At 38.0% G+C, this 22,482-nt stretch overlaps 1 protein-coding gene across 1 annotated transcript in view; it reads right to left on the reverse strand.

Annotated features, from left to right (window-relative positions):
- Positions 1-1,194: 1,194 nt before the first annotated feature.
- CFAP43 (cilia and flagella associated protein 43) overlaps positions 1,195-22,482 on the reverse strand; it is a 49,396-nt gene continuing 28,108 nt past the window's right edge. The window contains exons 19-39 of the mRNA XM_067299612.1: positions 22,170-22,280; positions 20,434-20,511; positions 18,864-18,989; positions 17,745-17,849; positions 16,917-17,033; positions 15,866-16,078; positions 14,042-14,248; positions 13,181-13,270; positions 12,302-12,379; positions 11,645-11,770; positions 10,458-10,577; positions 10,262-10,369; positions 9,395-9,481; positions 8,831-8,919; positions 8,227-8,428; positions 7,341-7,453; positions 6,351-6,507; positions 5,334-5,498; positions 3,326-3,406; positions 2,087-2,240; positions 1,195-1,414 (exon numbers count right to left, since the gene is read on the reverse strand). Coding sequence (XP_067155713.1) covers positions 1,257-1,414; positions 2,087-2,240; positions 3,326-3,406; positions 5,334-5,498; positions 6,351-6,507; positions 7,341-7,453; positions 8,227-8,428; positions 8,831-8,919; positions 9,395-9,481; positions 10,262-10,369; positions 10,458-10,577; positions 11,645-11,770; positions 12,302-12,379; positions 13,181-13,270; positions 14,042-14,248; positions 15,866-16,078; positions 16,917-17,033; positions 17,745-17,849; positions 18,864-18,989; positions 20,434-20,511; positions 22,170-22,280 — 2,685 coding nt within the window. The 3' untranslated portion in view covers positions 1,195-1,256. The remainder of the gene's footprint in view (positions 1,415-2,086; positions 2,241-3,325; positions 3,407-5,333; positions 5,499-6,350; positions 6,508-7,340; positions 7,454-8,226; positions 8,429-8,830; positions 8,920-9,394; positions 9,482-10,261; positions 10,370-10,457; positions 10,578-11,644; positions 11,771-12,301; positions 12,380-13,180; positions 13,271-14,041; positions 14,249-15,865; positions 16,079-16,916; positions 17,034-17,744; positions 17,850-18,863; positions 18,990-20,433; positions 20,512-22,169; positions 22,281-22,482) is intronic.

Here is a 22,482-nt window from a genome sequence, read left to right on the forward strand (position 1 = left end):
TGCGGTGCTTGCCTTGCCCTGCCGCTGCTCCTGCGCCCTGAGGAAGGGCAGAAGCTGGCACGGGCTGGGTCCTGCTGCGCAGCCAGAGCTCGAAGCCGATGCTGTGCGTGGCAGCAAACTCCTGGCAAATCCCCTGGTCACTGCGAAACGCCTTATTCCATGGGCCAGGTAAGAACAGCGGGTGCAGCTGAGGGCTTCTGCTCTAAACCATCCTGAAGTGGTTCTGCTTTATCACAGGTAGATAAAGGGAGAAAGAGAATAGTCTAGTTTTAATAAAGGTATAGAGAAAAACTGTTGGGTGTATTTTTTCATTTTTTTGATTATATAATTTGGTAATAATCTCTTAAGTGTGAGGAGAAGGCAGCAACTGAAGGAAACAGAAGGTTAAAAGCAACTTGAAGACATCCAGTTTAAGGGCTCAACATTAAGAAAATGCTTGGATTTAAAGGAAGTCTGGAAGAATAGTTGGGTCTTTGTTTAGCATAGCTGCATGGCACTGACAGAACTGTGCATCTTGCCCATTAAAGCATGTGAGCTCTGGGTAAGGGAGAAGTATGGTTTGCAAAAGAAGCATTGAGAGTGTTTTCTTGTGCCTGTAGATCTTGATTTGTTTAATGTATGGTTGGCATAGTTGTGATACAAAACACAGGAGCCTAAACTCAAGAAGCAGCTAAAATAACGTCTTCCCCTCTTCCCCCATGGTTTTTATTCTTGTGTAAGATGCATCTAAGATGCTCACCATGTTGTTATCTAAATATTTCAAGACTAATATTTTTTGCAAGAGGCTTATAACTGATTTCCTCTCAACATTATTTTAATGAAGTTTTTAATTCCAATTAAATTCAAATTAAAAACCACAGACATTTTAGTAGGTGCAGATAAAGTTCTTGGCTTTCTTGCAGTAGTTCAACATCAAAATGTCCTAGAATTGCATACTGCAGACTACTGGATATACAAATATACCTTTTCTTCTACCATTCTACCATTTCTTTTACCATTTATTTTCTGTAATGAGCTATATGTATTTTTAGTGTTTTGATTTTACAAGTCATGTCATGAAGAGAAATATAATGTAGAAAAGATTGGGTATGAAATGTACAAAAGAGACGAACATGCATCTCTCAAACTGAAGTTCTTTTCTAAAGAAATTACAGAAGAAATCTTTTGCTGAAAGAAGAATTTAGAAAGAAAAGGTAGCTGTCCAAGCTTTATTCATAGACAAGACCATGGTGTTATGCATCTACCAGGATTGTTTTTTAAAGTGTAGGGCATATTCTTGATCTCAGTCTTTCAGCTTCTGCCTGAAGAACTTTAAGCTGTACTTCCTGTTCCTTTATATCATCCCGTAGCCGCTTCTGCCTCAAAATCTCTCGGTAACGCTGCTGTGCAATCTTTTCAGAAACAAGCTGTGTGTCTGCATAAAACAAAATATAATGATTAGCATGTACTTGTAGAGGAAGCATAGTCTATATCTTTATTGGAGCTGCTCTAGGGTTACTCAAAGTTCTGTAATAAAATAGGCCAGCATTCAAAAAGAAAATGCTCACAGTTGAACTTAATGTATTTATTGTAGTGAATACCAAAATTTTCAACAAGGCACTGGACATGCTTCCTTGCCTTTCCAGCAAGTACTCACTGCTTTGAAAATCTAACTGTTTTACTGTTGAAAAAAATCTATATAGTTTTCCTAATAGTGTATACACTTTTCAGCTTCATGCTACTTACTCTTTTCTCTTGAATGTGTGCAAAGAAGTGAGTTGAACTGTTTGGAGAAAGAATGAAGGTATTTTGCTCAATAAAGGTATTAATAACTCAGCACTTTGACTCAAATAGTTTCAGCAATTTAGTCAATTAGCTTGGGTTACAAGAGCAACGATCTCTAGCATATCGAACAACAGTCTCCTGAGCATACTGAACGCTGAAATTGCTGTGTTAGAAAGGGCACTACTAACTGCACATACAGTGAAAGATGTGCGTGCCTTGCCCAGGGGCTGATGCTGAGGGAGAACAGGACTGTCCAGCCCTGGAGATGTTTTCTCAATGTTCTTCGCTTATGACTTAAAGTGCATTACTGACTGTGACTCACCAGCTGCCTCAAAGATGTGCTTCCTTTCTGAAACAGACACAAGCATTTCCTGCAGCTCCAGGCTGAGCTTGTAGTTTGCTTGCTCCTTTAAACTGATGCACTTCTCCAGCTCTTTAATTATTTTCTGACAGTTCTTCACATTCTTCTTGTGCAGCTGTCCATTTCCAAATGAATAAAGCAAATGTATGTGATAATATGAAAGGTGCTCTGACAAATTTCAATGGAAACCTATCATCTTCCACACCACATTGTAGCTCAATTCATTTTTATATATTTTGACTGCTAGCACATTATAGCTTTATGTTGTATACCACCATTCACACACATTGTATTCCAGTATGCTTAATGGCGTTCTAATATAAAGAAGAAGGAATAAAGAGTTATGGGTCAGGGAGAGGTATATACTAAAGGTAAGATTTAAGAGGCAAAGTGGGGAAAGGAAGTCAGTGCAGTCAGTGAGGTGAGAACACTCTCTTGGCTACTAGGAAGAAAAGGCTGTTGTGCTGATTTTAGTGAAGCTGTCTGAGGGAATGTAAAGGGACAGGGTAAATATTAAAGGTTGAAGAGAAACTCGGAGAAAATGGAGGCTGATGTCAGCTACAGTAACCTGGAGTAAATCCAGTGGAATCTCTTAAAAACAAGGACAATTATAATTTGAATGATGAAACAGATGAGGGAGCCAGTGAATCAGACTGTGTCATATGCAGGGCACTGTGATATTATGAACATGCTGGCGCTTCGGAGGAGAAAGCATTAAGCAGTGAAGATGTGGAAGAATGCTTCACTAGAAATGGAAGAATGACTTATATAGGCAATGCTGTGTAGGAAGTGATAAGCAGATCTGCATTCAGATGCTCAGGAAGGCAAGCATGTAATTCCAATAACAGAGCGTGTAGATTTATCTCCACAGGGTTTATCTATGCTGCAGTCAATGTATGATGACTGCCTCCAGAGACTTTAGATACTGGCCAGTTGACTGACAGTGACAGTGTTGCTGTGACAGCTCAGAGCAAGTTGAAGAAACTACTGAATGCCAGGTGAATAAATACATGGGTATATGTATTCGTGTGCGTGTGCTGTTGTGGCTATGCTGCAAGCAGCCCTTGAATTAGTTGAAGAGTTAGTATGACTACATCAGTTGCACTTACGCCTTACAAACACCTTTTGCTAAGGAAGGAGAGGAAATGCATTTAAACTAAGGGTGTGTTTCTCAAATGTGGTTGTTCATTTGGGATTTACCTTATCCATGACACTGAGAGTCTGCTCCATCATTGAAACCTGGTGGGTGATGCGGCTGTCATAGTTCGGCACAGTTAGGAACTGAAGAATTAGAAAGAAACCAGATTAAGCCTGTTTGTTTTCAACAGTTCTACCCTTCTGTAAAGGCAATCATACTACATGAAACTCAGAAAATTGGAATTCTGCACAGTGGAAAGCATTACTAGTGATCGTAAAGGGACATTCTAAAGGTAGTCTTGGATGCTGCATGAATACTAGACTGAACGGCTGTTAAAAAGAATGTTCTCTGTGTGTTGAATGCAAATAAACAAAGACCAAGCCAGTTTATTAATAGAGGTTGTCCAAAAACCCAAGCTACACTTTTTCTTATAAGGTAGCCTAATTTAGCACAGATGGAGGCCAAAGTCTGTCTTTAGGCCAGGGAAAGGAATATTTCATTGTCAAGTGGCTTCCTAATAATTCTTACTTTTATTGTTCTTATATCTGCATAGTAATTTCTCTATATCTAAGAGAATTTATTAAAGATTTATTAAAGATAGATGTAATACTCCACTTTCTGGAATATCATCACACCAAACTGACAACCAAAAATGTGAGATTTTGTGGACTGTTCCAGTTAAAAGAGGAGAAACAGGATGGAGTCAGTCTTTCCTGTTTTCCTGACACAGGAAAGACCCAGCAGGCTCCTTTCCTACAGCACTAAACCGCTTTCCGTCACTGTTTCACTAATAGCCCTCTCTTTCCAGGCCTTCTCAGGTCCTTGCCCTCAGGCATTTATCTGGGCTGTCTTTCTTTCTACTCCTATTATTTGTGTCTCTGTTGCCTTGCTTTTCCCACTGATACCACAATCCTACTCAAAGAATAAAGTCAAGCCCCTCAGAGCATTCAAATTCTGAGTAAACTCATCTATGCCTCTGCTATGGGCAAGGACAAGTCTGTGTCTCACCAATATCTGAAGGACAACAGTTCTGGTCATCAGTATAAATGAAGTTTCACCTAACATATTACAGCAACACCCTGGTGATAAATTTGCTGCAGCAACTTTTCAGCGCATGGTAACCTCTCTAGGAAGCTGTTTTGCTGGTGTTAGTTACAGAAGTCCCCTGGCTGCAATTCAGAAGTAAACAAGCAGTTCAGAGAATGGAAGAACTAACAAAGCCTCAGCAAAGCCCCCCCTTTTTTTTTTTTAATGTTTTGATGGAATTGCAATATCCTCACCTGCTTCCCTTCTCCAACCTTCTTTCTTCTCCCTCTGCTCTACAGCTCTTCTCACTACAGTATTCCAGCTTCCTCATAACCAAACATCCCCTACTCCAAACTTTTATTTCCCCCACCTCATCACCACAGAACCCAGCTTTCCCAGCAGTTGTCTATATCCCAATCTCCAATACCCTGAAGCTTCCCCTACACCCTCTGCTCTTCCTCCCTCTTTCTCCCTGCGATGTCCTTGGCGCTCTCCCACACCCCTTACCTATGTCTTTTGGCCTGCCAGCTGGCCTTGTTCATAGCAATGTGGGTGCTGACCGGCTGCTGCCTCTTGTCTGCCAGGCAGAGCAAACAATTCTCTGCCTTTCTGCTGCTGGTGGTCCAAAAAATGGCAGCGGGGCTCAAGGAGGCTTCGGTAGGAACTGACTGCTGAGCTAATGTTATGGTATTTCTATGATACAGCAGGTGAGGGCGCTTCAGACCTTTCGCTTTAAAAGGTTTTGGTGCTTGACTTAAAAATCAGTTCCTTGGGGCTGTAAAATCCTGATATCTTACTCTCAGTGCCAATTTAGATATGCCAAGAGTTAGGGCTAATGTTGCTCTTGTTTATACCTGAACATCCCAAAGAACTTAATTACTGAACAATGTCAAGAGCAAAACTTACGTTTGAAAGCTGAATTGTTGACCTACCAGGCATCAAGTTTCTCTGTAGTTGAAAGGCAATTAAGAGACATAAACCATGGTACCAGAATAGGCAGCAAAATTTCTGTGTTCAAAAGGCAAATTAGAGAAAGTAACTCACTAGCTGGTGATCTTTTGAAATGCGTAGTGTTAGAATATCCCGAGCCTTCTGTTTCAGATCTTCTATCTGCATTTTCATTTTCTTGTGTTCCCATTCCAGCTGAAATATCCCTTTAGAGAAGTCTTTACATTCCACCATGCTAGCAATTTTCTTTTCTCCTTCAGCCTGAAAAAAAGGATTAATCTTAATTAACACACTTTATGGATTACAGAATAATTATCTGTAACTGGATGGGCAAGCCTCCAAAGTCGTAATTTTAGTAAGGGAAACGTGCCATACTGCAGTCTCTTTCCAGACTTAGCTCCAGATGGTTATCTTTTGTGGAATTTTGTTGCCTTTTAGGCACAGTGCCACAGCCTGGGATTATAGAAGGAGATGAAGAAAATTACAACTAACCACTCTCTCTGTCCTCCTATCTTATTAAAATGCTCAGGCACTTTATCTCCACAAAATATAAACTTGCTCTGTATCAGGTATTCTGCAGTTGTTACTGAAGCCTTTGTGCAGTAGCAGTAAAAAGCAATTTTTTGTACAGCTAAAATGGCTAAGAAAATAACCTTTAATGAGACTATGAAAAACTAAGTGTATTAAGTATGATGACCAATTCCACATTACATAAAAAGCTGTATTAATTTTTTAAATCTTACTATAAGCTATTGGTCACTTGTTTCCTAACATGACTATATGTTTGCCTTGAGGGAATTCTAGGACTGGTGTCCAGGATATTAGCATTCTCTATTTACAGCATGTGTGTAAGTGATGGTGTGTCTAAAAACTCTTGCTATTCCATTGATCTGAATTGTATTGATCAAACATCAAGAAAGCAGTTTGTACTGCAATCTTTATATTATGATAAGAGACATTACAGAATTCTTAGCAGTTTCAAGATTACAACTGAGCCTACTGGTGTGTGGTAATGAATTGAAACTAGATGTCAAACTGGAGAAAAAGTACAGCCCTTGAAGGGCAACACTTTTGTTTAAAGACTTTAAATTTACTTCAGATAATGTACATTACCATGATAGTGCAATTCAGTTCTTCAATAACACTCTTATTAATAAGAATGGCATCAGTGAAATCTGGGAGCTCAGTACTTTCCAATTCCACCTGTCCTTGTTTTAGCAAAAATTGGACAGTCAAATTCAATTGAAGTTTCATCTTCTCCTCCCGCAGCCTAAAATGGCAGAAAACCAAAAGCATTTAGTGATTTTATCATGCTTATATAAATCCTTCCATGATTCTCAAAACTTTCATGTTTATTGCTGATAAGATGTATGTTCATGTAGGGTTTACTCTTTCAGGTTTAGCCTGTTTTCTATTTGCTCACAAAATGACTTCAAAATTTGCAACTTATTTCTAGACATAATGTTCTCAACCACTGGAATCTGTTTTCTTAACACACTGTAGCAGATGTTCTGAAGGAAAATGTCCTTACTGAGCAAAAGCCGTAACAATAATTGAAAAGAAAATACAGAGAATTCCAAGGCAGCACCTCTCTTGTATAATTTATGCTGGGGTTTGTTGCTGAAGGACAATGAATGTGAAAATTGTGCCGTGTACATGAAAAAAAGAAAAATTACAATTCCAAACAGCTCTGTGAAATCAGGACTCATGACTGAGCAGCATATTACAACTGGGAGTGATCGCTGCAGCTTCTTTAGGCCAACATGAACAAAGTTTACCTGAGCCAGACAGAACAAGTATGGCCTTGAAGGCTGCTTGGGATTCTGTGTGTGATGTAGTTTTTTGGACAGTTAGTTTACACCGAAGATCACACTGCCATGCTTACTGATGTTGTTACACAAGATGCTAGATTAAAACTTGTTTGGGCCCTCCCACGCATGCTGCAATCATACCTCACTGTAGAAATATCTTAGCTCTCCTCTTTGAGAGAATTCTAGATATGAGTGGTAGAGAACGCAGCTGTCTAATGCTGCATGTGACTCTTGGTTCTATGTCGGTGGAGAACTAAAATGTAGCTAAACATAGGAAAACAAACAAAATTACCATGTGAGTTCTTGGAAAATGTTTCCTATTTCTGACTTCATCTTCTCATCATCATCCATTCTTCTCTGGAGAAAGGCCTGCATCTCTGCTAATGTTAGGGCTTTCCACTTCACCTAAGCAAGCAACATCATGACATTCTGAACTTGTTCAACTTCAGGAGTATGTGAAGGCAAGCCTCTTCAAGAACTGAGAGGACAAGATTTTTAGAAGACATATGTCTGTATAAATAGGCGACCTGATGTTTTAAGCGTCCCAGTAAAGCACATGAGACATAGAAGTTACAATTCTTGCACTCTGCTCCAAAAATCATTTATTCATTTATGCATGGTTTATTCACAAGAAGGGAAATCTCATTGCCTTCTCTTTTGATCAAATATATCCACGTCTCTGAATAATTCAGATTTATACCTTCACACTCTTAAACTAATAGTTTAATAGAGCTTTCTAGCAACACCCTTTATTAAGACTTGCTCTTGGTGTTCTAGAAGAAAATGAGTATGCATTGGGGCAGATGTAGCATGCCAGTGTGAGATAGACTCCAACAGGCAATGAAAATCAAATACCTTAATAGTTTTTTGGTTTGGATAAATAAAATGAAACAAAATTCTATGAAGCCATGCCAAGGTCCTAATCATTTTGATCAAATTCTCCTACATTCATATAGTAATGTTTCCTCTGGAGGAGAACTAGAGCTGGTTTCCTTTGATGACATTTCTATTATTTTGAATTGAACAAAAGGTGACCAGAAGTAACATAGACGCAAATACAGCTTATGTATGCTGCATTGCCATTTCACCACTCACCCAACCCTACACTTGAACCCCACAGAAGGTTAAGACCTGAAAATATCAAAAAGTATAGTGGCAAAATAAAGCATTTTACATACTAGCTGCTCACTCTCCATTTTTTTTCGTCTAGCTAGACAAAAACGGTCCCATAAGGATGGATCTAGGCCATTAGGCATATGTTCAGGTTTATCCAATTCATCCATGGCTTTCATTAAAAGGGTAAGTGCTTCTTTGTAATCTTCGCCTGAATGATCTCCATATGGGCTAGCAGTGTCAAGGAGCACTTTCATCTTCTGGGTCCTAATGTACATAGTATATACAATATTTACATTTGTCTTTATTTTCTCTTACATAAAACAAGCTCATGTAGAACTAACAACATTTCATACTCTCAATCTCTTGCAAAGAGCAACTAGGTAAGACTACAGATTTTACAAAATAAAAATATATGTTTTTGAGAACTGTTCATTATTTAGATTGTATTTAAAATAGATTGTGCAGGGTGAATGAGGAAATGTAAATGATCAAATATAAGTGTATGATGGGAAATCATCCACTATTGTCAACCATCCACATAAAAAGTAGGAAAGCAGTCAGTCTATTGATTATCAAGATATTTTAGATAACTGAAATAAAGTGTTCTCATTCTTGAAACACAAGAAACACTAGTATTTAAACAGATGGAATCAGATGGGGTCTTACCTTGGTCGACGTCTGTAAAGTTTGAAAAGTCGATCAAGGAGATATGCAGGAACGTCAGCAAAATCCTTTCTAAAATCAGATTCCAAAATCTAGGAGGAAAACAAACAGCCTCCTTGTCATTACAGTGTTATTTTAAAAAAAAGCAACATCCTTCCCGTATCTTAGAAACACAGAAGATGGTGCTTCCAAGCTCTCCATTCAGGGAATCTTGGCTATTTCATATATTGCTCTCAGATATGACAGTTTACACTGTCAATTTTTTTCTTTAATGCTAAGGAAGAGTCAAGGTTGAGTGCAGAACTACAAGATTAAATGCAGAAGTTTTGTCACACTAAGATCCTCTGTGAAGACAGGCCCCCTGGCTCCCAATAGATTATGAAGACCTTGATGTGTAACTCATATGCACATACTCTCCTTTGCTGCTTAACTTCAGTGATCAGCAAATTAAACAGAACCCACCCCCATGCTTAAAATGCTTAAAATGAAGCATGTTCTTCTCATGATCAAGACACAGCATGAACTTTTTATATATCTGAATCTGCTCGGATTTGTCTAGAGTCTTACCTTATCTTCAGCAATTGCATTTTCATAGGTGTCTGTGTAAGCATCAATTTTCCTGTTTGTACACTGGATTGTTTTTGTAGACTTTACCTGCAGCAAAACCAGAGGATTGCAAGAACGAAACTCAGTCAGCAGAAGCACTTGATGGCTATTTGTATATACTGATGAAGCCAGCAATCTCTTAGTTTTAGAGGAAACCTTTTGAGCTATATTTACTAACAATACAATACCTTCTCCAGAGGGGTTACCTGTGGGTACTGCTTAAATGAGCAGGTATAAAATTCAAGTATTCCACTGCTTAAGAAAGTCTGTTATAAAACACATCTTATACCAATGCTTCTAAGTTTTCTTTTTAAATTTTGAATGTAAGGACCTGTGTTCATACTTGTTTTCACTTGCACAGAGATTTCCTTTTTCCTTTCAGGTCATCAAAGGTAAGATCAATCAAAAATCCTCAAATTATGTTCAGTGGAAGGTTCTCAATTCTGGAATGCAATTTCCCTGTTAGCATGACATAAATCTGCTACATATCAGCATACTAAGTTCATCTGTTTTATCAAGGCTGTTAATTGATTGTACTCCGCTGGGGAGGCCAGCTTTGACAGTTTGCATGGACCAAAAGATATACCAAGGAGGACATTTGTAAAAACTGTAAAAATTACATATTTTGAAAAATGTAAGCTGGTATACACTTGGCCTCAGATAACTTTAAAAGTAGTCTAACCTATATAGTGGTAGGGGCTCAGTGTCTATTTTGGAAGCTCTCCTTGTAGCTCACGTACAAACGGCTGCTTGCAGCTCCAAACATGGCGATCTGTACAGGTCCAGTAGCAGGTCTGCCACACAGAAGCATTCCAAACAATAACTTACTTTCTCTTTCCGCTTCTTCCTAAGCAAATGATGAAGTCCAGCTTCTCTAGTGTCCAACTCTTCATCCAACAGCAAAGAATAAAGGATATTGACTATTTTGAGTTCTTCCTGCGGAAAGATTGTAAAAAAAAAAAAAAAAAGTTAACATTCCTGTGGCACAGAGGTAGAGATGAAAAATTTAAATTCTCTGCCATACCTGATAGATGACCATCTCTGAATTCACTTTCCTTTCAAAGAGTTTGCACATAGTCTCATCAAAACTTTGTGTTGTTTCCTGGATGGAAGCTTGAAGTTTCTTCAATTCAGCTTCCAGTGCCTGGAGAAGGCAAGGACCAGAGGAGCACTATTACATCTGGAGGAACAAACAAGCTCTGCCACAGTATATTGTGGGATGCTGGAGAATGCACAGTGTGGAACTGTAACCCCCCAATGCAAACTCTTTTTTTCCTTAAGTTTTTATAGTCCTGCCCCACTCTGGAGCCATGCAATATTCATTAATATTATAGACACAAATAAAAGAAAACAGAACCTACATTGTTTACAGAATTAGCTGAAACCAGTTCCCCTTCAGAAGCCAAATATATAGCATAATCACTGTTGTGCAAATGAAGACCCAAGGTTTAAGAGAATAAAATTTTGTGTTGGATTGGTTTGACCAATCAAAGGGTCAGATTAACCAAAGGGCTCAAAGACAAGGTAATCCAAATGACACTGGTCCCTTTTAAAATTAACAGCATCTAGGTATTAGACCCAAATGTATTTTTTAAATCAATCTTTAAGGCATGACTATCATTTTCTAATTGTTTTTATTTTCAAGGAGATTAAAGAGAATGTTTTTACCTCCCAACTTTCATTGCAACTAAGGAGTCTAACTTATTTATGCACTTTTATTGAAAGACTAGTTTCTATTCCTGTTAGCACTACTGAACAGCCATGTCAGAAAGACTAAGATTCCAAGTTTTGTATAATCAAAACAACAGCAATTACGTGTTTGGAAGGAGAATGTTGCCAGGTTACCAAGTTTTGTTGACCAAATACCACTTAGAAAAATAACCATTGCGGTATTATATGTGTATGGCATCAGCAACCCTGGGAATGGAACCTGAAAAACCATTTTAGGAATAGTGATACATTCATGAAGGCAAGTAATCTTTTGTCAGATGTCACAAGTTTTGGCACATACTAATTATTGTAACTAGAGATTGCTTTTTCTACTGTTTAAGCTAGGACTAATATACTATTCCACATCAACTTTGTTCTTCATTTGTTCTTCGTTTGTTCTCTTTATTGGCATTTATTTTTACAATTAGATCCTCAGCAAGACCCGAAACTTTGGCCATGAGGACGGTGAAGAAAACCACTCCTTTTCTCTTTTTAATTTACCCTTCTATGCTTTTCTCTTTCTTCATTCAGTTCCTCGACTTTTTTCTCATATTCTCTGAATATTTTCTTTTCTTCTTCATTCCAAACAGATTCAGGCTTGGATATAAAAGGAGGAGGAGGAATATCCTGGAGATATTAAAGAAGAATATGCTTCAAAAGCAATATTAAATCTCCATCAGCAGGCTAACAAACTACAGCATGCATAAAATTTAATGAAAGGTATTCCTAGTGGTAGGTAAGGTAGAAGCCTTCAGTCTAAGGAACATATATATTCTGTTTCTCTGGTCTCTTCCTTGCACCAGGAGTTTGGATATATATACAGTCAAGTTCTCTTTCACTTGCTTACAGGAATTCACTACTGGATCTTGTAAAATGTAAGTATTTTGTACTCCTTCCTCTACTACTGTACTATTTTCTTTGTTGAGTTAAATGGAACACAGTATTTTTCTGTAAGATCGCAGCCATGAGTAATAAACCCCTCCCTTCACAAAACAGTCATAGTGGTAATACTAAATTAGGTCGCTATATTATTCCACTGTGATAGGTATGGGTGTTGATGGGCACTTAACTTTAGTTGCAGATATTGGCTATTTGTAATTCACATATCCTTAAAAGCACCACAAGCTACCTAAATGATACAGCAGAAACACAGCTCACAATTTTCAGGATGTCCTCCTTTTTGACTTCCAGCACTCCACCCATCATGTCATTAAGAGCACGCAGTCTTTCATTGTCCTAGGAAAGACAACAAAAAATACTGTAGGATGCAAAAGGAAGTGCAGTAATTGGAAGTTTCAGGAATGATAAAGGAGCAGTTCACTTCTAGATCACCGATAAGACTTTGCTGTGTGTCACAAGTAGATTAATGCTCTTTGGTGATGCGTGTGAAGTAAGCTAAAAGTCTGAGAGTTTTTCCTGATGGACAGAAGCTCATAAACCAAATAACTTACTACGACTGGCATTCTGGCAATTTGAAAGGAATACATAGGCACAGACTATTCCTGGCCAGTTGGCAGGTTAGGGTGAAGGAAGCTTTATCATTACTGCCTTATCAGGCATCCCGTTTGGGGACTAGAGCTGTCTTAGAACTTTCACAGATACATAGTTTTTAAAGCCGGGGGGAACATTATGATCATCTAGTCTGGTCCGTGACGAACAGAGGTCAAAGAAACCCATTCAACAAACTCATATCAAGCTCAAAACTTTTGACCCAGCAGTAGCCCATGTTCAGAAATGAATCTAGTCCCTAGTCTCACAGTATAGTGTTTTTAATTGGCATTGAGCATATTTTTAAAAATTGCTTGCCTACACTAAATATTTTCTTCCTCCAGCTAATCTATATCATTCTGACTGTAAAGGATAATGGAAAAGGCACACTCACTTTCACCATCATGACTTAAAGTCATTATTACTTACCATCATTACAGTTATTCTACAGTATTACCACATTACTGGAATATTCCAGTACAGCATTAATTATATAAAGGCACACCAGTGACAATGGCCTGTTCAGTAGAAGGATACTATTTCAAGTACCAGAGCAGCCAGACGTCTTTCCATTTCAAGCTTAGCCAGCATTTCTGCTTTTGCTCTCTCCTGCGGAGTCAGGTACTTTTCAGCTTTAATCTGAAGGGAGAAAATGGAGTTCACATCAGGTTTCTTTTCTTCAAACGTGTTCACACATGGACTAAGAACATTTGGAAAAACAATGTAATATAAACTTTCCTTTTTTTCCTCTCTCTGGTCTTTGATAATCCCCAAGAAGAAAACTGTTCTTTAGAACAGCTCCAAAAGCTATATTCAAAATTGCTAAAATATAAACTTCTTATAATTTTTTTTTATGATGTTAGTCATGTTTTTTGCATTATATCTGTGGGTTTTCTGGTACTGGAATAACATGGACTGGTGGGCAAGAAGACAAAATGGGGGAGACAGAGACCAAAAGAGCAAATAAGCTCAGTAGAATTTTTTGTATCAGAAATATGGTGTTTATTTATAGATTATCAATTGAATTTAGAAGTACAGTACTAAGTATGCTTTGATACTTAGATTCCTAGTTTCAAAATGGTACTCAAAGACTGAATAGAGAAACTCTCATCTATAGAAGTGATCCCTCCAAGCCTGGTTTGAACTGTATTATCAGGGATGGGGGAATTTCTGCCTAGTCTCCAAACAACTACAAACTTTTAACAGCAGTGAATTAAGATTTATACAGATTTCTTTCATTTCAGCTTTCTACCTAAAAAGGGAAGGGAAGCAAAAGAGCCAGATATATGATTTTAAGTGCACAGACACATCTGTTTTAAGGCTTTTCACTACTGACACAATGACTGAAATGAGGAGAATCAGAGAACTATCTTTGTGTGGGTGAAAGAGAAAGATTTGTTTTTCAGACACCTCTGAATCCTGGACAGTGAGTGCACGCTCTGGTATTTCATCATCTGTAAGAGCTGGCTCCCATACTTCCTCCTGCAGGTCAAGTTGTGCCAAGATTTCTCGGATCCTCAGGTTTCTTTCTTTCACTCGTGCTATCTCATGCTCCTTCTGCTGTGCAACTACGTCAAATTCCTTATTAAAAGCAGTTTTCACTTTGTAAATGATGTCCTGAAATACCATAAGAGGAAACAGCAATGCTGCACAGATCACATCCATCCATGATTATATACCACTCCTCAACTCATCAGCAGAAACATAGATGTGTGTATTTGTATGTGTGATAGGAAAAGAAACTGGTAAACAAACCTCTTTCATGATAATCATAGGGGCAGAGTTCAAGCTCTGTTTAATGTATTAATGTTAAATGTAGATGGGCAGATGATCCATTCTTTCTTTTCATTTTCTAGAAATTTCTCTTCCTTCTCTGCTACCTATTTGCCATCTGACAAAGACATTCCAAAAAAGTCATAGTGTTGCCCAAACTAGATAAAAACTAGGCTGCCTTTTATTGTTGTTTTTTGCAGACTTTGGCTAAAGGAAGAAGGTGCTCCAAAGAAAAAAAATGCTCGTAACCTATAATTCTGGAAATCACAAAACACAGATGCAAAGGGGGCAGAGTTAAGGACATTCTTTCCTGATTTTTTTGAGTGCTGCAATCTGCAACTTTGATATGCTTTTAATGTGATTTTCTGTCTGACAATATGTAAGTAAAATGTGCCAGTGAATTAATAAACACTGGAATCTAACTGTTTGAAAAGAACTGAGACTTTACCATGGTTTTAAAAAGCATATATTCTTAGTGGATAAATTCTTTCTTTAGTCTAACTAAGTGATCTCATCAAAGAAAAGCAGAATATTAAGAAAGAAAACCATGTGTTTCTCCTATGGACACCATGTGTCCATTTACTGAAATGAAACATGATTAGGATTTCAGTTCTGTTATTAAGGTTTATATTTTCAGATGATTACCTGTTTGCCAAAGCAGTGAGCTTGCTGATAGCTAGCCAACAACACTGAAGGACCTCTATACCCAAGAAAAATAATATGCATCTTTAAAGCCCCACAGAAGAAAGATCTTGTTGCATCCAAGCTTACATCTATAAGTGCTCCTTGGGTTTCTTCCTCATCTACTTTAAAAAACAGTGTATCTGCTGATTTTATGCATTACAAATACATAATCATTGAACTCTGCTACCATTTACAGCCTTAAAGAGCTCTGAGGAGGCAATGCTTATAGTAGTTTAACTGGTTCCACCCTTGCAGATTATCATTGCAAGAAGCCTGTTCTGTAACATGGTTACTACTTAAATAAACTGGCCAGGGTAAGAGAAGTAAGAGAGTCTGAAGGTAATGAATAATAAATAACAGAAACACTGAAGGCTGTAAATGAAGGTATGGTAAGACTGGAGAGAAAGGAAATGGTATGAGGTATCTCCACAGGGCAGGCAGAGATGTACAAACTAGTTTTGTGTATACAAACTCCTAAACTGAAGCACCAGTGGGCAAATACAGATACCCTCAAATTGGGTAACCACAAGGCTTCTTACGTCTGGAAACAACCAGTTGATAAAAATGTTTTTCTCCCAGACCTGAGCTGGCAAATCCACACGGTGCTATACTGCACCATATGCATTTATCAGCTTTGATCTCAGTAACTCAGAGACCTGTGCAACACTCCACTGTGCAGTATCAGTATGCCCAGAATCTAACAGTGGCTGTGAACAGTGCAAGAACCAACGGATATGACAGTGTCACTGCAGTAATACAGATTTAAGAAGAGGTCACCTGCAGTAATATTATTTGATTGACCTTCTGCTCCCTGGTGTGCAAGTCCAACTGGTGGTATAAAATAGATGTGTCTCCACCATACTGAGAGCTCATACTTCCAACCAGGCAGTAAGATGCACTATCATCAGCCACTACTTCTTCTTCCTCCATATCTTCTTCCTCTTTAGGTAATACAGTCTCAGGCTCGATCTCAACAATTTCCTTTCGAACCTGAATATCACAAACATGGTAAGAGTGTTAATTATATAAATGATCCAGTGTCATGTGAATAAAACAGTCCCCAAGTTTTTCTGCTGACAAGATTCCTTGGAGCCATCAGTTCTAGAGGTTAAATTCTGCAATTAAGGCTTGTTCAGTGATCAAAATAACACAAGTCAAAATGACCACATCTGGAGTACTGTGTCCAGTTTCAGACTCCCCAGCACAAAAAAAGATATAGACATACTACAACAAATCCAGGGAAAGGCCACTAAGATGATTAAGGGTTTGGAGCATCTGACATACAGGGAGAGGCTGAGAGAGCTGGGATTGTTTAGCCTCAAGATGAGAAGGTTCAGGGGGATCTTATCAATGTGTGTAAATACTTGAGGGGGAAAGGGGACTAAAGAAGATGGAACCAGACTCTTCTCAGTGGTGCACAGTGAAAAGACAAAAGGCAATAGGTACAGGGGAAATCCAACTTAAATGTAAGAAAAAACTTTACTATGAGGTTGATTGAACACTGGAACAGATTGCCCAGAGAGGCTTTGGAGTCTTCATCCTGAGCAATCAGCTCTAGCTGACCCTGCTTTGAGCAGGGGGCTGGACTAAACAATCTCCAGAGGTTCGTTTCAACCTCAGTTATTCTGTGATTCTGTAATACTGATGTATCTGTACTGAGTACAAACACAATGTTTCATCTTTATTTATCTTTTTAATTTTTATTTGGACAACTTCTATAGCAAGGAACTGGAGCTGAGATAGGTATCTCTGTAAAGTAGGGCTAAGGTGTCTTTTCAGAACATCCTGGTCTGAAATGCCTTTCTGCAGTATTTCAAAGAGATTGTACCTTAAGATCAACTGCCTCAATCTTCTTTAACTGGAGAACTTTCTCCAAAGTTTCCAGCTCTTCTTCACTACGTTCCTTCAGAGGATAATTCTTCACTTCACAGGCTATATGGAAACACTTTTCAGATGGAAAAAAAAAGAACACAGTAAAAAGTTCTTCATTAAACATCTATCAATTCTTTTGTTCAATATCTGAAGGCTAAAGAGTTATAATGACTTCTTGTTAAAATTTGGAATAAAATTGAGGAGTAATCAATACAGGCAATATAGTAAAAATCAATATAGTAAAAATATAACAGTAAGGCAAAAAGCATTTGCCTTTTTGGAACAGAACATAGTTGCTTAAAAGTTTGTTTTTGTCTTTTTTTTTTTTTTTTAATAATCTATGGATATGACCTCTTTATCCAGGGAATTTTACCAGAATTAGATTTTTGTAAAATGACTTGTCTTTTACCATCCTTGAGATAATCCAGTATCATCAGTTTGACTAATGACCCTCTATTTAAAATACGCAAAACCATGAATAAATTTTGCCTTTATGCTCTGTTTAGCAGGAATCATACAGACTGCATGCAAAAGAAGAAAAATAATATTTACAACACTGCATTAAGATATTCTCTGAGAACACAGAATTAAAGAATTGCTTGTTTGCCTGTCAACACTCTTATCCAACTCAGAAGGTACAGTTACCAAGGCTCAAACAAAATGAACAAAATGAAAGATTCGCATGAGCCTGGGAAGCAAATGAGAAGTGTGTTATGCTTCTATTTATTTTGTCACTGTACCTTAATAAACTACTGCAGAAAGTTAGGTGGAAAGCGGAGGTTACCTTAACTGCACGTCCTTTTACACACATGGAATCCCAGCACTCACGTTTGATAACATCCTGCAAATAGCAGTTGGCTAAATTCTCCATATCAATCTCCTTCCTCAACTTTCAAGATAAAGAAAAGAAAATAATAAGAGGATGTGGTGCAAAACAGGCAACTTGTATTGAGTTATCCAAATAAACCTAACAGATGAAATGAAGAATTGCAGTATTTCACCATTTTAGACTATTGCATCTCTCTTCTCCAAAATGTATCTCACAGTATTAAAAGGCATTATTTTATATGAGAGGAAAAGAATCACAGAGCTTAAGCAATGCGCCCAAGGCCACAGTGTCAGAGCTGGATTAGAATTTATAGCTTCTGGCACAGATCATATTCCAGTCGGTGATGTCTGTATCAACAGCTTTGCCTACTTCAGAAAGTGACTTAGAACACTTTGCATGCGCACCTTAAAGTCTGTGATACAGTCAAGAGTTCAGTCTTATTATGCTGTGTTCCCATGAAAGTAAATACTGGAAGGCATTCTTACAAAAACATACTATTTCACTAACCTTCCTCCCCTTGTCCTCTTACACTGTCCATTCTGGTAAGTGATAAACACTCGCACTTCATTTTCTAAGAATTCTCAGAACTCTGCTGATTCTTTTCAGTCCATGTATGTATAGCTTCAGACCTACTGACAACTTTTTTTTTGGTCTTTCTATTCAAAGAAGAACTTAAAAATTCAAATTTTATCTGCTCCTGAACCTGTCTGTCTACAGAAAGACCCATATGTTTCTGAGGTGTAGCAGCAGCTCATTTTTCATGTTCAGTAAACTGGCATATGAATCCTTTGAGAATAACCAAAAAAATTAGGAGCTTACTGCCCTCATGAGCTTCTCTCAGTGCCTCCTGGAGGCACAGCATGTTCTCCAATAGGATCAATATAAAAAATATTCCAGAGAACACAATGGAACAAGAGATGGAGTTATTTTATATAAATTTGGTCAGAAAAACACGGAGACATTTCCTGCTTCTCAGTAACGAGCAGCAATTTGGGGACCATCCCCTCTGTTCTTCACTCATTCTTTCTCCTTTCCCCTGCTAGTTTTAAAACATTCTCTCCAGTTCTATCATACCCTGGCCACTTCTTGTTCAGCCTCTGCTTGCACTCTTTCCTGCTCTTCTATATCCAGGTTGAACTCCTGCTGCTCCAGTTTCTCAATGTCTGGCACCTGTTCATTCTCATGCATCATTTTCTGGATCTGTTTTTTTTTTTAAATAAGAAACAAAAATTAATGTGAATGTGAACAGAGGAAATGCTACTTCTAACACTGTAGAACTTGATAGCAGAGAAAATGATTTTAATTGCCTTCATTTTTAACTGCTTCAGGGTACAGGGTAGGATGGGCTGCCTGTAGCTAATGATGGAGAGTAATATGTGAATATATTTCACCTTTGTCTTAAAGCTGATTTGGATGTAATATGTGAAGTTGCAGATACTTTCTAAGAATCTATATAATACAATTCTTAATTCTCTGATTCTAAGCACTCAATTAAATTGTTTTTGAACTTGTACACAGCAGTTGTAGTTCATAGAACCAGAACATGTTTTATATGAGTGCAAAGCTTTCCAAAGACTTTCCAAAGAAGGCTGCTCCATTTTAACTCAGTGAAGATCACACATGCGAATGTTACTAACAATAAATATTTCTTCTTTGTCTTCCTAGCAGATATTTATAAAGCAGTAATACAGTAAATCACCCAAAGTTATCTTATAAAAATTAAACTCTTCTGCCAACTACCTGATCTGGAATTGTTAGTAGCATTTTCTATATTCTGCACATGGATTCTTTCACATAATAGTGAAGCGGCTTGACCAAGGTCACAAAATATGCTACTGACATAGCTAAAATCCCAAATTTATTAACTTTTGATACATTGCATGCTCGCCTGTGATGAGATTTAATTCTGTAAAACATAGTATTAAAATATTAGCTACTACCCAAATTCAACACTGAATTTTAATGAAGCTTTTGACTTCATGTGCAGCTTAAATCACTGGCATGATTACTTTAGGGCCAAGCTTGCCAGATGCTGAATTTGTAGTACATCAAACTGCCATGGGCTTCCATAAGAGATAAGGGAGGCACATACTTCAGATGGGCACTAACAGATTAGGTCTGGGTTTGCAAGTGTATTTACGTTTGTGCATTTCAAGGCATTGCTGTTTGCAGGGCCTAATGCATCACAGCCCAGAGAAGGCAAATAGAAAAGAGATAGTGTGGAGCGCACACAAATCTATGCGACTTAGTCTAATGTCTGGTTAATAAGGCACTGCCTTATCCTCTTGCAGATGGCAATTTCTATGGGAGGAAGCGGGAGGAAGAGGAAGGAGTAAGAAGAGAGGATAGCAGTTTTTATAATGGAAGTTTGGTAAACAGACAGAAACTAGCCTGCTGAGAGGACAGACTACTCAAGGTATACGGATGGTATGAAATATTTCTTTTGGAGCAAGGGAAATGGGGTACCAGACAATAGTTCTTGACAGGTTCAGAGTATAGTCCCTGAAGGAGCATATCTCTTTATTATTGCCTGCTCAGAGTTTGTGACAAAACTCTAACAGAGCCCTAGAGCTGGTAACTATGAAGGAAGTGTTCTTGTAAACAAAATTGGCAAGCTGAGCCATTATCCCTGTAAGAAACTCACATTTTTACGCAGCTTTTTAATTCCCATTTTCAGCTCCTTCTTCTGGTTAGCAAACTTCTGAGTCTCTTCTCTAATGACCTGCCATACAACAAATACATAGTTGAAGGACAAAAATACACAAGAAGAGAAAAAGACTGAAATAATCTAAAGGAACAATATTGGTACGGAAAACAAACTCCAAAGGGATTATTAACTGAAACAGATATAGTCCTAACTTAGAAGTGTGATCCTCAGAATTGCTCAGAAGAGAAAAGATTGTATAACCAGGTCAGATTGTAAGCTGGTGTGCAGCAGTAGAGCTTAAAAGAAGGAAAATATGAAAGAATGAAGTACTTACAAGTGAAATGATTACAGACGCATTGAACTGGGTAAAGCCTGCTTCCAGAACTTGTCAAGTGTTGTGTATTTCTTAGATTTTTCATTGTCACAAAACATTTCCAGAGGGATAATTCAAGTTTCAAGTAAACTAACATCTGGTGCTCATTCTGGAAGCAGTGACATTTTCTTTGCTGCTACAGCATTGCAGATTAATCTCTTAGGGAAAATTTTACAATTGCTCTGCACCTCTGGAATTTGCTTTCTAAAATAAGTTTACAACTTCATGCAGGATGATGGCATTGATGGCAAAGAAATGGCAGAGAATGACTCTGTTATCAGATGGACTCCATCCTCTAAAGGTCTGATGCGAGTCTCCCAGGAGATTAATTAGCACCTTAAATCAACCTAGGATCACACTGTTGCTGTTCAACCCTTGCTTCTCATCACCGTTCCCTAGCTGACACTAATACTCTGGTGGTACTCATGTGGGTGCACAGTCACAAGGACTTGCCAAAAAATCCCCGTGTAGGCACCAAATCACTAGTTCCAGCATCAAAGCAGAAGCAGGAATACATGTCTGGGAGAGGGATGGAGACGATGCCACTTTGAGTGGCAGTATGTCTTAGATGGACTTGAGTCACTTGTGAAACTGCATCATAATTTGGAAGATCATTCTGGAGATCACCCACAAAACAATAATACCTTGTATGGGGCAATTCTTCTGCTTTGTTCTATCATTCAACCCCCAAAGCTGGACAAAATACAGAGCTCTGGCTCATATCAGAAAGAATCTGCTACAATCCTGTAGTTCATATTTCTGAAAAAAATCCATACTAACAATAACATAGCAATTTCTAGGCTCACAAAGTACGATATCTCCTCTTTATAGACTCTTAGATTTTTGATGCACTTTTACTTTTAAAAATCTTTGGTTACATAACAGACTTACTTCAGCCTTAACCTGAAATAAACGACAGGGTTTTTGCAATTAATGTCATATTGTTGAATATTGATTTAATAGTGGTATAAAATTTGTTATTCCAGCCCATGAGAGGAAGAGTATTTGCTTGGTTTCTGCTACTGATCTTCTGTGCAGTTTTCTGACACATTTAAAAGAAAAAGGCCTTTATGAGTTTCTACAGGAGGTTGATTTGTGAGCCAAATATTTTGAGTTTACTGCTTCCACAGAAGTCATCTTTTGGCCTTGAGAGCTCCCACTATGCTGGGTGCCTACCCTAAACTATTTATAGTCTTGAGATAGCATCTTCAAAAGCTGGAATCACAATGCCTTAAAAGAGGCCCAAAGGGCAGAAAAACTTCAAAAACTAGATTTATTTACAGCATATAATTTGACACTCCAAACCACTACTGACTCTTGAAAAGGCTGGCCTTGATTAATGCTTGTTATATGAAAGTACCTTCTTCATTTTCTGATCTATCCATGTCATTTCACTAGTAATGGCTGAATTCAATCCGGTGAAGCTGCTGTCTTCTTCTGTCAGTTCTATATTGGAAGATTCAGATGCTTCCTGATATGAAGGATATTAACATCCATGTCAAGTATTTAGAGAGAATTAAAGAGAGACAGAAATAAAATATAAGATCACAAATGGAAAAGTTCACATTAGAAATAACAACAAAAAACAGAATTCCAGAGAATGTTATAATGTGTTTGTTATTCCCTAATCAGTCCCTAGGTTTGATCCTGCAAACCCATGCTATTATGCAAGG

This window comes from Apteryx mantelli, chromosome 7 (genome assembly GCF_036417845.1).
Source record: "Apteryx mantelli isolate bAptMan1 chromosome 7, bAptMan1.hap1, whole genome shotgun sequence".
NCBI lineage: Eukaryota > Metazoa > Chordata > Aves > Apterygiformes > Apterygidae > Apteryx > Apteryx mantelli.